The sequence below is a fragment of the Topomyia yanbarensis genome, chromosome 2, assembly GCF_030247195.1.
Source record: "Topomyia yanbarensis strain Yona2022 chromosome 2, ASM3024719v1, whole genome shotgun sequence".
In the NCBI taxonomy this organism is placed as follows: domain Eukaryota; kingdom Metazoa; phylum Arthropoda; class Insecta; order Diptera; family Culicidae; genus Topomyia; species Topomyia yanbarensis.
In genome coordinates this window covers 196,950,123-196,962,792 of record NC_080671.1, presented here as the reverse complement: position 1 = coordinate 196,962,792, position 12,670 = coordinate 196,950,123, and the positions used below count along the sequence as shown (strand labels likewise).

At 37.8% G+C, this 12,670-nt stretch overlaps 1 protein-coding gene across 3 annotated transcripts in view; it reads left to right on the top strand.

The window, feature by feature from the left end:
* The window catches only part of LOC131682575 (uncharacterized), a 64,797-nt gene extending 52,499 nt beyond the window's left edge, over positions 1–12,298 (top strand). For all 3 annotated transcript variants that reach the window (XM_058964158.1, XM_058964160.1, XM_058964159.1), the window contains exons 3-6: positions 606–667; positions 987–1,128; positions 1,865–2,142; positions 11,423–12,298. In XM_058964158.1, coding sequence (XP_058820141.1) covers positions 606–667; positions 987–1,128; positions 1,865–2,142; positions 11,423–12,069 — 1,129 coding nt within the window. In that variant the 3' untranslated portion in view covers positions 12,070–12,298. The remainder of the gene's footprint in view (positions 1–605; positions 668–986; positions 1,129–1,864; positions 2,143–11,422) is intronic.
* The last annotated feature ends 372 nt before the right edge of the window (positions 12,299–12,670 follow it).

Below are 12,670 nucleotides of genomic sequence, written 5' to 3'. Positions count from 1 at the left end.
CTCGGTCATAATAGTCACAAGTGTTGAACTAATATTCCTTCCCATCCCAAAATTGACCTGCATGGGTGTGGCCATTTACGTTGATGATCATATCATAATCTTAGTCTCTTTAGGTTGCACGTGGAGTATGATGTATTACTCCCAAGTATCATGCAGTTGGTTCAATATGCAATTTCGTCGGGCTTTGATCAATCACGGGAAACTCACGGTCGGTCAACTAAGCTAAGCTAAGTTAAGCTTTAATCAAAGAATCTAAATTCTCTACCTTTTTAATGTGATCACGTAATATCCTGTAGCCAATTATGCACAAAAATCAAACCAAAAGTTGTAAAAAAACACTTGTCGTTTGAGCATTTCAATGTTGACCATTAAAATGCTGTCACACCACCATTATGATTATTTTCGATGCTCTACACGACGACACTGATATTAGTTTGCGTAGTGGTTCCGATTTTCGGTAACAGAGGGGGGTCGGGTTTACCCACACGGTCGGATTTGCTAAGTTGGGGCAAATCCGACCGTGTGGGTAAACCCCTATTTAAATTTATGAACTGTTTACACCTGTAACCTAAGCTGAATTAATTATGTTCATTCTATTTTTACAGTTGTTGGGAGGATTTTTACTGGAGCTGCATAGAGGAACGGTTTTGCTACGATGAAACAATAGGTACGATTCATTTTTCTATTGGATAACACTCAGTATATTATGAAAAACGATTTTTTTTTCTCGGAAGGCTTTATTGTACGGGTACATGTAATATGAATGAAGGCTTATCCATCTTACTCCGTTTCCAATGCACTACCTCTATAGAAACCATTTGCATTAAATATCAGAGTTGTAATTCTTATTTCTAACTATAAATAAAGCCTTACAAAAGGATCTGTTGTTGGTCCTTTTGTAATGTTTTATTGTTAGTTGATTACTGTTTTAGTTGTATCCAATGTCGGAGTGTGGATTCGATTTTTAATTTATTTTTTATTTACAGCAAACTATGACCCTGATGAAGATGAATATATTACTGAAAAAAATGCCAAAAATGGATTTTATAACTCAGAAGAGTCGATGGAAAACAACAATGCACCAATCTGTCGACAGCCTGGGAGTTTGGCGCGAAATATATCTATGAGGTGAGTAGAGACAATGCTGGACGTGTATGTCATCAGAGTTCCAAATGTGTCGGCAAACTTACTTTCAGCGGATCTACCGTGGGAATTTTCATTAATTGTTTCATGACGCGATACTCAACCATTACGTCTTCGCTACTCTAAATGCAAAATCTACATCGCAGTCATTCATAGGGATCGCACACATGTTAAACTACGCGTTTCTTGCCGCTATATCGAATTAAATAATATTTACACACTTGCCAGCCGTTTTCTATGATTGGAGTAAAATGCATTGACTTGGAATAAATCTATAATTTTGTGTGCTTCAAAGCAGTATAAAATATAAAACCGTTCGTTCCCATACATCGTACCGAGCCAAGCGTTATTACGCAGTTAAAGGGAAAATAACTAGCAAATTTCGTTATTGTTTCATATTTATTCTGGGACTTCTTTTTTCACCAAGGTCTGATGCCGGAAGCGTCTACCGAATGCACACATCGCATCCCAAACCGTACTCGAGGACTTTTTTTCCGTCGACGTTGGCGCTACATTGTGCTTTTTATATTTGCAGGTGGGCGCTTGAAAGAAAAGGGTTGTCTGACTTTCGGTGCCTGATCTGAATATAGGCAACCTGAGAATTCGTTTTCCCCACATTCTTCTACTCAGAATCCTGCATAATTTTATTGTCTCTAAATTCGTTTTCCTGTTATGTTTTAATTTTCTTCCTTTTCGTTTATCGCTACGAAATTTATTTCAGCTCGAAGATTCATGAGGATGATTTGCGTCGCGAGATTCAAACCAACGTCCCAATGCTGGCGCCGGAGGTTATGGCCGTTTTCGCCAATTCGCAAATTTTTCAGGAGCAAGCTCCATCGAAAACGTCCCTGAAGAGTCCAGCATCGGTGAAGTTTGCCATATCACCGGATTCATCATCGCTGGACACGAGCGTGTCTCCACCGTTGGCCAAACCAGATACAGCTAGTTTTGATGCGAAGCGGGAGGATGACTCCGATAAGCTTTTGAAGCGTCTCGAAGGTAACGTTTGCAACTAGTACTGCATGCAAAATTGAACAAAAAATCTACACTCACCGGTGGTTGCAAGCATTCCTTTTACTACTATTGCTACTACTAATAAAACTACTATTACTACTACTACTACTACAATCACCACAACACACTCATGCAGATGCCGACCACCACGTATGAGCAATATTCGAATTTGGTTTCATCAAAAAATACAAGACATTAGGATTAATATGCATGGGCACCTGGACATGAGGATAGCTGTCATTGTATAAATTAATCATTTGTATATGTTAAGGAAAGGTTTTTTTTTATCATATTGATACAAACAAAGATAAGTAACTTTACTATGAACAGTAAGGTATGTTGTTTGAAATAAAAACGTTTCAAAGTAACGAATTGGATGTTTCAACTAATGTCTTCAAAATTACACTAACAAGGTGAGTGATACTGTTGTTTTTTGTGTTGCTTAGTCATCTTTGTGAAACTTTCACCATTTGACAAAAAAATAAGGCTGTACGCACTAGGTATACTTCGATAATAATGGTTTGTGCTGTTAAAACTATAAAGCGATCCATAAGAAAACGGCATATGTTCCACACTCAATGCACTCATGTTCCATAAAATGAATCTAATAAAACCTTCTAAATTGATTATGATCAATTTAGAAGTATGAGTAGGTCTCCATTATACAGAAATATCAATATAGTTCGCCAAAATAATGAAAAAGTAGCATTTAAATTCACAAAATTAACTAAGAAATTTTAAAAGTTGTCCATTCATTCAACTCCTTAAACTAACCTATACATGGCCTGTGTTAAGCCAAAGAGAACCAAGAGCCATTTTGAGGTGTATGCTCTAAAATCGCTATAGAATCCAATGTAACACTAGGAACTTCAATATCTATTATTTTTTGGGAACTCAAATAGCTAACGAAAGCAAGTAAGTGTTCTTTAACTTTTATGTGAATGCAAAGTTAGCGCAAAATGAATTTTGGCACGAAAAATACAAGAAAAAAATTATGGCGCTCAGTTCGTTGTGGCTTAACGCAGGCCACATGTACAGCATTACAGTAAACATAGAAAATATCCCATAATTCCATTTAAAATATCCGCTAAGTTTTTTGCTGGATCTAAAAATATATAACAACGGAACATTTTAACGATTGACCCCTATATAAACTAGACCATCCATATTGACCAAAGGATCCTTAAAATGTATAAAATAGCAGAAAAAAGTTCAAATTAGACTTCCAAATAATGGCTCATTTAAAAAATTTAAAAGATCCATCAAAGCATTGATTTTAACTCTTGTATGGGTTACATCATAAATTTTGAGTAAATTGATAACATGACCCATACAAAAATTTAAATGTTTCATCAAAATTGAAAATAATCTCAAAAGATGATGATGAAAAGCTCAAATGTTGCATAAAACATGGATAACGTTTCGAAAAATCGACTAAATGATCCTTAATATTCAAACGGAAAAAAGCAAACGGATAACAACGGAACATAACCTTCTATTTCGACAAATTGTGTGGCTGATTCTTTGTGTACAGAATAATTACAGAGCTAGTGCTACGATCTTTCTAACCATTAAGCGTCCTTCCTGGCTTGGGCTTGAACTTACGACGAGTGGCTTTTGAGACCATCGCCTTAGCCACTGAAGTACCAGGTCCGCACGATATTTTAAAAAGATTTTTAAAGAATAGGAAACTATCCATGAAATTGAACAAATGATCCATAAATTCTAATATAATATTGTCAGTTTCATTTTATAGATATTAAGAGTATGTTTTATAGATCATTTTCCAAAGTTTTCTTCATTTTTTATATGCAAAGGAATATATTTGGTATGGTGAAATAAAATCAGCTGATCATCAGAGTTCCTATGTCTGTTAGATTTGCTAACTCTAACTTATTTTATGATAAGAACTGAATTATGTTTATTTATTATTACATCTTCGATATATATCGTACAGATAACACTTAATGCTATTACTAGTGTCAATGTTAAAAAATTCTAATTGCTAAAGTATAATTAGATTTAGTGGTATGGAAGTCATAAACTAAAACGGTTTCGTTGAATCTGCTACAACATCTGTCTGGATTGCTCTGGCCATATGCTGTACGGTGCCTGGGAATCCACAGTAGCAGACGATTCCTTATATCACGAGGGGGCACAAATAAATGAATCCGTGAGAGAATGTCGGGACAGTCAATATTGTTCGACAACATATCGAAAATGAACATTCTTTGCAAGAATGTGCGGCGAGACTCCAGCATTGGCAAATCTAGCAACATGCATTTATCATTTATTACGGATAGGGTCGTTCCAAGACAATTTTCTGAGAGCAAATCGTACAAAACTTCTCTGCACGCGCTCCAGTCGGTTACTTTGAACGGCGTTGTATGGCGCCCATACTTGTACAGCATACTCCAAAGTGCTCTGGACCAGTGCACAGTATAAAAATTTCAGTGCGTAGAAATCCACAAAATCGACTGTGTTCCGTTTTAGGAAACCCAATGTTGCAAAAGCCTTCGCCGTTGTTGCCGTGATGTGGTTGGCGAAACAAAGTTTTCTGTCGAATAACTCCCCCAGGTCACGGATAGAATCCACTCGCACAGGCTTGAAGAGTATGTTCACAACGCCTTATATTTGCCGAGCGTCCGAAACTTATCATCTTACATTTATCAATGTTGATCTGCATACCGTTCAGCAAGCACCATTCCTCTATATTGCCTATATCGTCTTAGAGCACAGCAGAGTCGAGTGCTGAAGCAATTGAACGAAAGATTTTCAGATCATCAGCATAGAGTAGTTCTTCAGAGTTTATGCGGGTGCCGAGGTCGTTGATGAATAAGAGAAAGATCAGTGGCCCTAGGTGACTTCCTTGAGGCACACCGGTTGGCGTTACGAATGCGCTTGAGCGTGTAGCGCTAATTCTAACGAAGGCTTATCGTTGTGAGAGGTAAGAATGCAGTCATCTGGTAACCCACTCAGGAAAACCTAGTCGCTCCAGCTTCAAAACAGCATTTTTGTGGGGCACCTTGTCGAATGCTTTTGCGAAATCCAAATATAGCGTCCACTTGTTGACGCTTCTCTACAGCTGGAACTAGATAGCTCGTACGTCATCAAGTTTGAAGTGGCGGAACTTTTTTTCATAAATCCGTGTTGTCGTTCGTCGATTTTGTTGGAAGAAGCAGCGTACATCGCATTGTACGCAAACTTTTCCAGAACTTTAGCTAGACAGTTCAGCAGCGAGGTTCCTCTGTAGTTTTCAACATTGTGCCTATCTCTAGCCTTATGAATAGGAAATATTTCAGTTTCCTTCCATGCAATTTGGAAAATATTTTCCGAGATTGAACGCTGAAAAATAATACTTATTGGTGTAGAAAGCACTTGGGCACAATGCTTTATAAACACAGGAGGCAAGCAATCCGGACCAGGCCCTTTCAAAAGATCAACGCTGGACAGAGCGCTCGCTACATCAGAATCATTTACGTTAGGAAGAGGAAGGTTAATATTATGCGTAGGCACTGTTTCAAGGTACTGGATGGATAGACAGGAGGGCTGGTAAATACATCTCGGAAGTGATCTGCATAAAGGTTCACTGACTCGGCAGCGCACTGTGAATTTTTGTCTCGAAGATATTTTCTGATACACCCCCGGAACGTTTTCTGCTGTTTATGAATGTCCAGAATGTCGAAGGATTATTTCGAAGGCTGCGCTGAACTTGGTTCAGATATTCACCGAATGCACTGTTCCGGGCTGTTTCATATTTCAGTTCAGTTTGACGAAGAATAGTTTTGCTGTCGTCGGTCCTATGATGCAATATAGCTTTCGTTGTTTCCGGAGTACGTTGCGTAGGCGACCAAGCTCAGCGTTCCACCACGGAAATTTATATTCTGCTTTTCTGCTGACACGTTTTTTAGGAACATTACGACGAAGAATCGCATATATGGCCTCATAAAACGCCACAACTGCCTGATCTAAGTCATTTCCAACCAGCATCTCACGCCAATTGAGTGCACCAATCAAGACTTCATCGAAGTTGCATCGAGTAAAATCAAAGTTGAAGTCGTCGTTAATTGTATCAAAAGCTTCACCGTCATCAGATCGCATATCAAATCTTAAAACGAAGGGTTTATAATGAGGGTCAACCTTCAGTATAGATGTGGAAGGCTCAATCAATTCGAGCACGTCCGTGCCATTAACGAAAGCTAAATCGAGGGGCCGTCCATTCACGTTGCTAAGAGAGCAGATTTGATACAAGCCACTAACGTTTCTGTGATGGCCGCCTTTTGTTCCGTGGTTGCATTTTCAGGAAGGTAGCACTTATAATCGTCATCGAAAATCCACCGAAGATTAGGAAGATTATAATCACCTACAACAAGTACATTGTCGCGCCTATTACAGTTGTCCAGGATGCTTTGGACTGCAGAGGAGTGAACGTTGTACAAGTCAGGATCACTGTTCGGCCTTAGATAAATGCAGCAAATATATAGCGATCGACCTGGCAGTGAAACGACGTACGTACGACAACTTGCTCCAAACATTCACATCCAGGCATTTTTAGTATAGTCCCAGTTAGATGTTTCTTTATCGCTACGAGAACACCACCTCCGCGACGTAGATGACTGGTAGAAGAGTTGCGATCGCATCGGTAGATTGCGTAGTTTGTCGTTAGCTCGGTGTTTAATATATCATCACGTAACCAGGTTTCGGTGAGAACGATAATGTCGTAGTCGCAGAAAGTGTGCTCAAGCAAGAAAGTCTGCGTTTTTGTTCTCATTCCACGAACGTTCTGGTAGTAGACGGATAGGTACGCAACGGAATGCTATGAACCAAGAGGTTTTCTGAAAGCGAACTGTCATGTAAAGCAAAATACTCGCCTGAGAAGGGAGTTCGGAAGATGTTCAATGTTACACTGTCATTTGTCGCCATGCATATTCGTATCCATATACATATAGCACTCTTATTGACTTTAGGATATCCTCGCCCAGTGCTACCGATGTGGAAAACAGAACTGGGTAGCAAATTTCATGCTCCACGGTTACAGTTAACTAGTAGTTACTATCATTACAGTGCAAGAATTTCTGCATTTGTGGCCAAAATTAACCATTATTTTTCAAAACAAGTATCAATTTTGAAGCGGGCATAGTATATTTGGTAAATTTATTGCCTTGTGCGCAGCTCATCTCGGTCCAATATCCAACACAAACCCAATGGGTTAGAGATATTTCTTATCCGAAAAAAGACCCCTATAATCGAAATAAAAAACGTTTCAATTTATATGTAGATCAACACTTAAAATATTGTAATCTATGCGTTATTTTAATACATTTTGGTGCGAATGACTAAAAATGACTCAATTATGACATTAAATGCAGTATAATACTCATTGTTATTATATAACTTATTGGGCTTCATGTTTCTAATAGCAACAGAGCTGCGCGAATTGTTATTTTTTAGATTGAAGTACTGTTCGTTAGTACGGTTATTGCTGGGATCGAACTCTGGTGCCAAGAGTGACACATAAAACTTGATCCCCGTCGGTACACACCTGATGCGATTCCGTTCATATTAGGAATGTTTGCACCAAATTTTGAATCTGACCTACTGAATCCTCGTTCGATGGAGCTCTCGATGGTCTGTTTTCTTGACCTACCAAACTTCATGGTCGCATTTCTACTATACGGCTAACACCGCACAGTAGTCCAGAATGTAAATTTAGCAAGAATTTTAACTTGACTATCTTCGATGAAGTTGTAGAACAACACATTTTATACAAATTTGCTGAAACACGCGAGCCCTAGCTTTTATACTTTCCATTGCACGAGGAATCTAAATGTAAGCTTTAGGGTGTTCCTTAAAAAACGGTTTTATTTCTATTACTTTTGTAGTTTTAGTTTACTTTAGTAGTAATCTTTGGACAACTTGATGATTATTTTAAGGCGCATAATTTGCTATATGCACTATATGTAGTCACATTTTCTTTTCTACATTTTAACGGTATTCAATTTGCTAGTGATTATTGGGTAGGGAAAGTTGTAAAAAGTCAGAGCCATAGTACTCAAGTGAGAGCAAGGATATGAAGTATACAGATAGGAAAACTAGAAGTAGCAGGGTCATTAGAACAGGCTTAATATCTTACGGGATTAGCTTTTGTCTTCTGCTGATGGGGCTCGAGCTTAGGCAGCATAACTACGAATCACTCTAGTCCAGCTAATTGAATGTCGTTAAAATGTAAAAAATATATATAACTTTTTCAAACACATTATCTTCGATTACAGCCTCAACATTGAATACCATTGCTATTTCATATGAATAGCATGCTTTGTAGTATAGATCACCAGAAAATGGCAAATGGGATATTTTTTATATGTTGCAATATTTAGTTTATTTTTACTAAAAAGTATATATAAATTTCTAACTAGAAAAGTTAGAGCTTCGGTAGGGGAGACCGGGGCTAGTTGGCAGTGTTTTTAGTTTTCATTTTTTACTGCTTTGATGTAGGTAGATCCTGCAAAATAGAACACTTGGTATGATCTGCCCTTTCATGTCTATTGGCAACATCTCTGAATTTTATTCGAATGTTTGATGCATTATCTCCATTTTAGAGACAAAACCTGTTTTAATCCACCTAGTGGTGCAATTGTGCCTTTCTCATTTGTCCAAACTACGATCCGATGGCTGGTTATGTTCAATACAATGGTGAAAATGTTTATTACATATTCAGTACGATTTGAACATACATACAATGGATCGACAGGCAAGATCTTGAGATACTATGTGTCGATACTGAAACATCACTTGAAACCTGCGGCGGATCAATGAGGAAGATCCGGTTGTCCGGACCGTGCCGAAAATTTTCAAGTTGTTAAGAAATTTTAAACTAGTTTTAAATTTAAAGTAGCAACCCCTCATTGCATACTCCTACCTAAGCCTGTATAGGTCAAAAAAATTTTGGCCCTCCGCCGGGATTAGGTTGACGGTTTTTAGAGTGATTGCATAACCTTTCCAGGGCAAAAATATGCCAAAGTCCAAAAAAGTAAATTTTTGTCAAATTTTTTTTTTTCGAGATTTCATCAGATCTCAACGTTTCATGCATTTTAAAGTCATTTGGCATCAAAAATGCAAATTCGATTTTGAAATTTTCCCTTACTCGCCCCTTTGAGAATTTTTCATTTCAGTTTATATGGGAATTTGCTGTGTGGTCGCACTCTTCAACCCGTAACTCCGGAACCGGAAGTCCAATCAATACAAAATCCAATAGCAGCCGATGGGAAGGTTGTACCTTTCATTTGATACTAAGTTTGTGCAAATTGGTCCAGCCATCTCTGAGAAACAGAGGTGACATTTTTTTCCACATACACATTTGGTACTCCGCGCAGTTTTCGTTTTCTGTCCGGACAACATATTGAACCTCATTCAATGAGTGGCGATATTCAAGGTTCTAATAGATTTTTTATGTCTGCTGCTCACACCTATTACTAGTCGCTATCAACTGGTCATAAATATATATAAAAACCCAAATTTTGTGAAATAGTTAACGTGAAAATTTCATGACCAAGTGATGATTTGCACGAATTTGGCAATGATTAGGGATATGTTCTAAATATCACAAGCAATTAAGATAGATCGTGAATCTTCAACTAGGAATCATGAACCAATTCCCGAAGCCATGAATAATATTTTATGGTTTTTAGGAAAGTGTTCAATGGGAAATAGAAGCTTCTTCACAGCTCCTCGTTTACGAAGTGGTTAACGCACCCAACTAGAGACTGGGAGATCGCAGGTTCGATTTCTGCTTGAGGACATGTCTTTTCTCAGTGTGTGCAATAAAAAGGTGAATTTTCGCCGTATCTTAATACTCACCGTTCGGTCATTCTTTCACTGTCTATTTCCTATTGGACACGTTCCCAAAATCCATCAAAAAACAAAACAAAAACTGATTCGCGTCAAAACAAGGAATATAAATAATTTATAATTTTGTGAACTATTTCACGAGCACGGATACCGAAGCGTTACTAATATTGTTAGGATACATGAATTTGTTCATGATGATTGAAATGAATCATGAATAATATTCCGTATTTCGTGACATAGTTCACGAATAAACAAACGATCGTATAGGAATGAAAATGAGGTGTGGGTTTGGGGTGATTTATGTGCATATTTGGTGTATTTATTTGATTTTCATATATAATGTAATGATGGGTTCTATGATTATGTGTCCTCGAGCATTTGATTTAGAGGTAGACCAATGATTTACCGTTCTAAGAAGGGCACAATTTTCAGCATCCTAAAGTGATTATGAAATTGATTCCTCATTTTTATGAATATTCTATTCTAATTATCAATTGAGGTAATCTACCGATTTTTAGTCGAAATGCCAACGCATCGGTCACATCTACCAACATGTAAACAACAAACAACCACAATTGACACCAGTTTGACCTTACCAAGCCGCAACGCGGGTTGCGTCGTTAAATCTGTCGTATAGGAGTTGAGAACAGCGTGGAACAAGTCTGATGTTGTTCGAAATGTATATAACTGAAGACAACATGTCTTGGTCCCGCCATTGAAACTAGTTTGCATTCCGTACATAACTAGAATCAATGTTCTCAATTCACCTTTCACCTAACAAAACATGAATTACCATTAAAACTTGATAGTTTTTATGTATGCTCATTTTATTCAGGTTTTTACGTATCATAATGGCGGTCAATATTGTCCAGTTGTAAACTGTCCATATTTTCACAATGTTCACACTTTGTAGCTAACGAAAACTTTTTGTTCATATATTTGTAAATTTGTTGGTTCTTCTAGCACACATTTTTTCATAAAATCCTGAATATTAGACTCAAGTTGCACGAAGTTAAAGGAATTATATTTATGCCACTACTAATAATATCATCTAAATACATATGCAAATGTACATGTAGTGATGAATACTACACGATTGCCCATCACGGACGATTTCAGGATATTTTCTCTGATTTTCAAACTTTCAATCGAGGTATAACAAAAGGTATCCGTTTATGATAAATTATTTATCAAAAGCAGCATTTGAAAGAGGCCTTGTGGTTATTTTTAAGTGAAATAAACATTATCTACAGCAGGCTCATTAGTACTGAAGAATTTTAAATGAAAGTTCTTTTATGTCCGTCATCCGCTATATGATAACTCAACTTCATTTTTCATGAATCTAACACATGCATTCGCCTGTGTATTATATCTGACATGCACTGAAACTAATGATAAATCTTTTTTTCGTTTCTAGGCTCTCAACAGGACATTCGAAAAAATCACCTCGTCATTCCAGAGATCGTCGAAGAGAACAACGACGATGAAATTGTTCTGCGGCCACCACGAACCTTGGCCGAAGCGTCTGCTTCGTTCTCCAGTTCCGCCTTGACCATCAATAAAAATCACTCCCAACTGCAGGCTACGCTGCCCTATTTTACCGTCCGTCCCGCCAGTGAGAATGACATCTTTACAATTTCCTCTCCGAGCACCTACAATGCTATCAGCATGACTCCGGAAGTTCCCGCAGTCTCGTTTTCAAATCTTCCTCAAAATTACTTGGAGACCCCTACGGTGGATAAGTACCGCGAATCGGTTAGCCTGTACTCGATTCAAACTGCTAGCGTGAATTCATCTAGGGCTGACTACACAATGCCAAGATATTATCGTAAATCGGACCTCTTCGTCAATCGTGGCGATCAGAGTAACCGGGACGAGGCAGCCCTGGCTACTTCCAGCAACTCGATCATAACCACTCCGAACAGGCGCGTGGAGATAAGTAAGCGTTTGAAGAACATGCGTACGGCTCTGCCACCGCTCAATCTGCAACTGATTAGAGGAAGCTCATCAGCTAATTTGAAGGAGAAGGAAAAACTTAAATCAAAAGACAGTATTAAATTGTAGTCTGTAATGATGTGATGCTACTTAAGGGCATCCCATTATGGTGGGGGTGTTTACACTATATCTGAAGAGTTCTTAAATTCAATTGTTCATAGCTAACATTGTAACAGTTGTATATATTTTAACTTGATATTTTAAACTTGTTCAACTGAAACTAACCCGTAGAATTTTAGTATCTTGTGCCAGAATTACAATAAAGTAAAAAATTTAAGGCTGAAATCTAAAAATTAATATGGTTTGATTTATATCTGCTATCGAGAAAGTACCTTTCTATTGGAACAACCCAATTCGTCTATTTCCGTTAGTCCCAATTTCATTAAATTCGTCTAATGTAGTCCACTTTGAATTCGAGCTAAAATTTCAACCGAAACCACTCACGGAAAACCGATTCATCACAATTTCAACTAAAAAATTAGTTGAGTTTTTGGTTTCGTCTAGCTAATATTTGGGCGAACTAATTTTTTGTTGAAAACAATAATCCAACGCTGTTGGTTTGATGCTGTCAGTTTCAGTCTGGACACGAACGTTTCAGCCTAGCACAAAACTTTAAAAGCCTACCTGAGCTAAAGCTTGAAACGCTTGTCTCAGCTTGTAACGCTTGTTT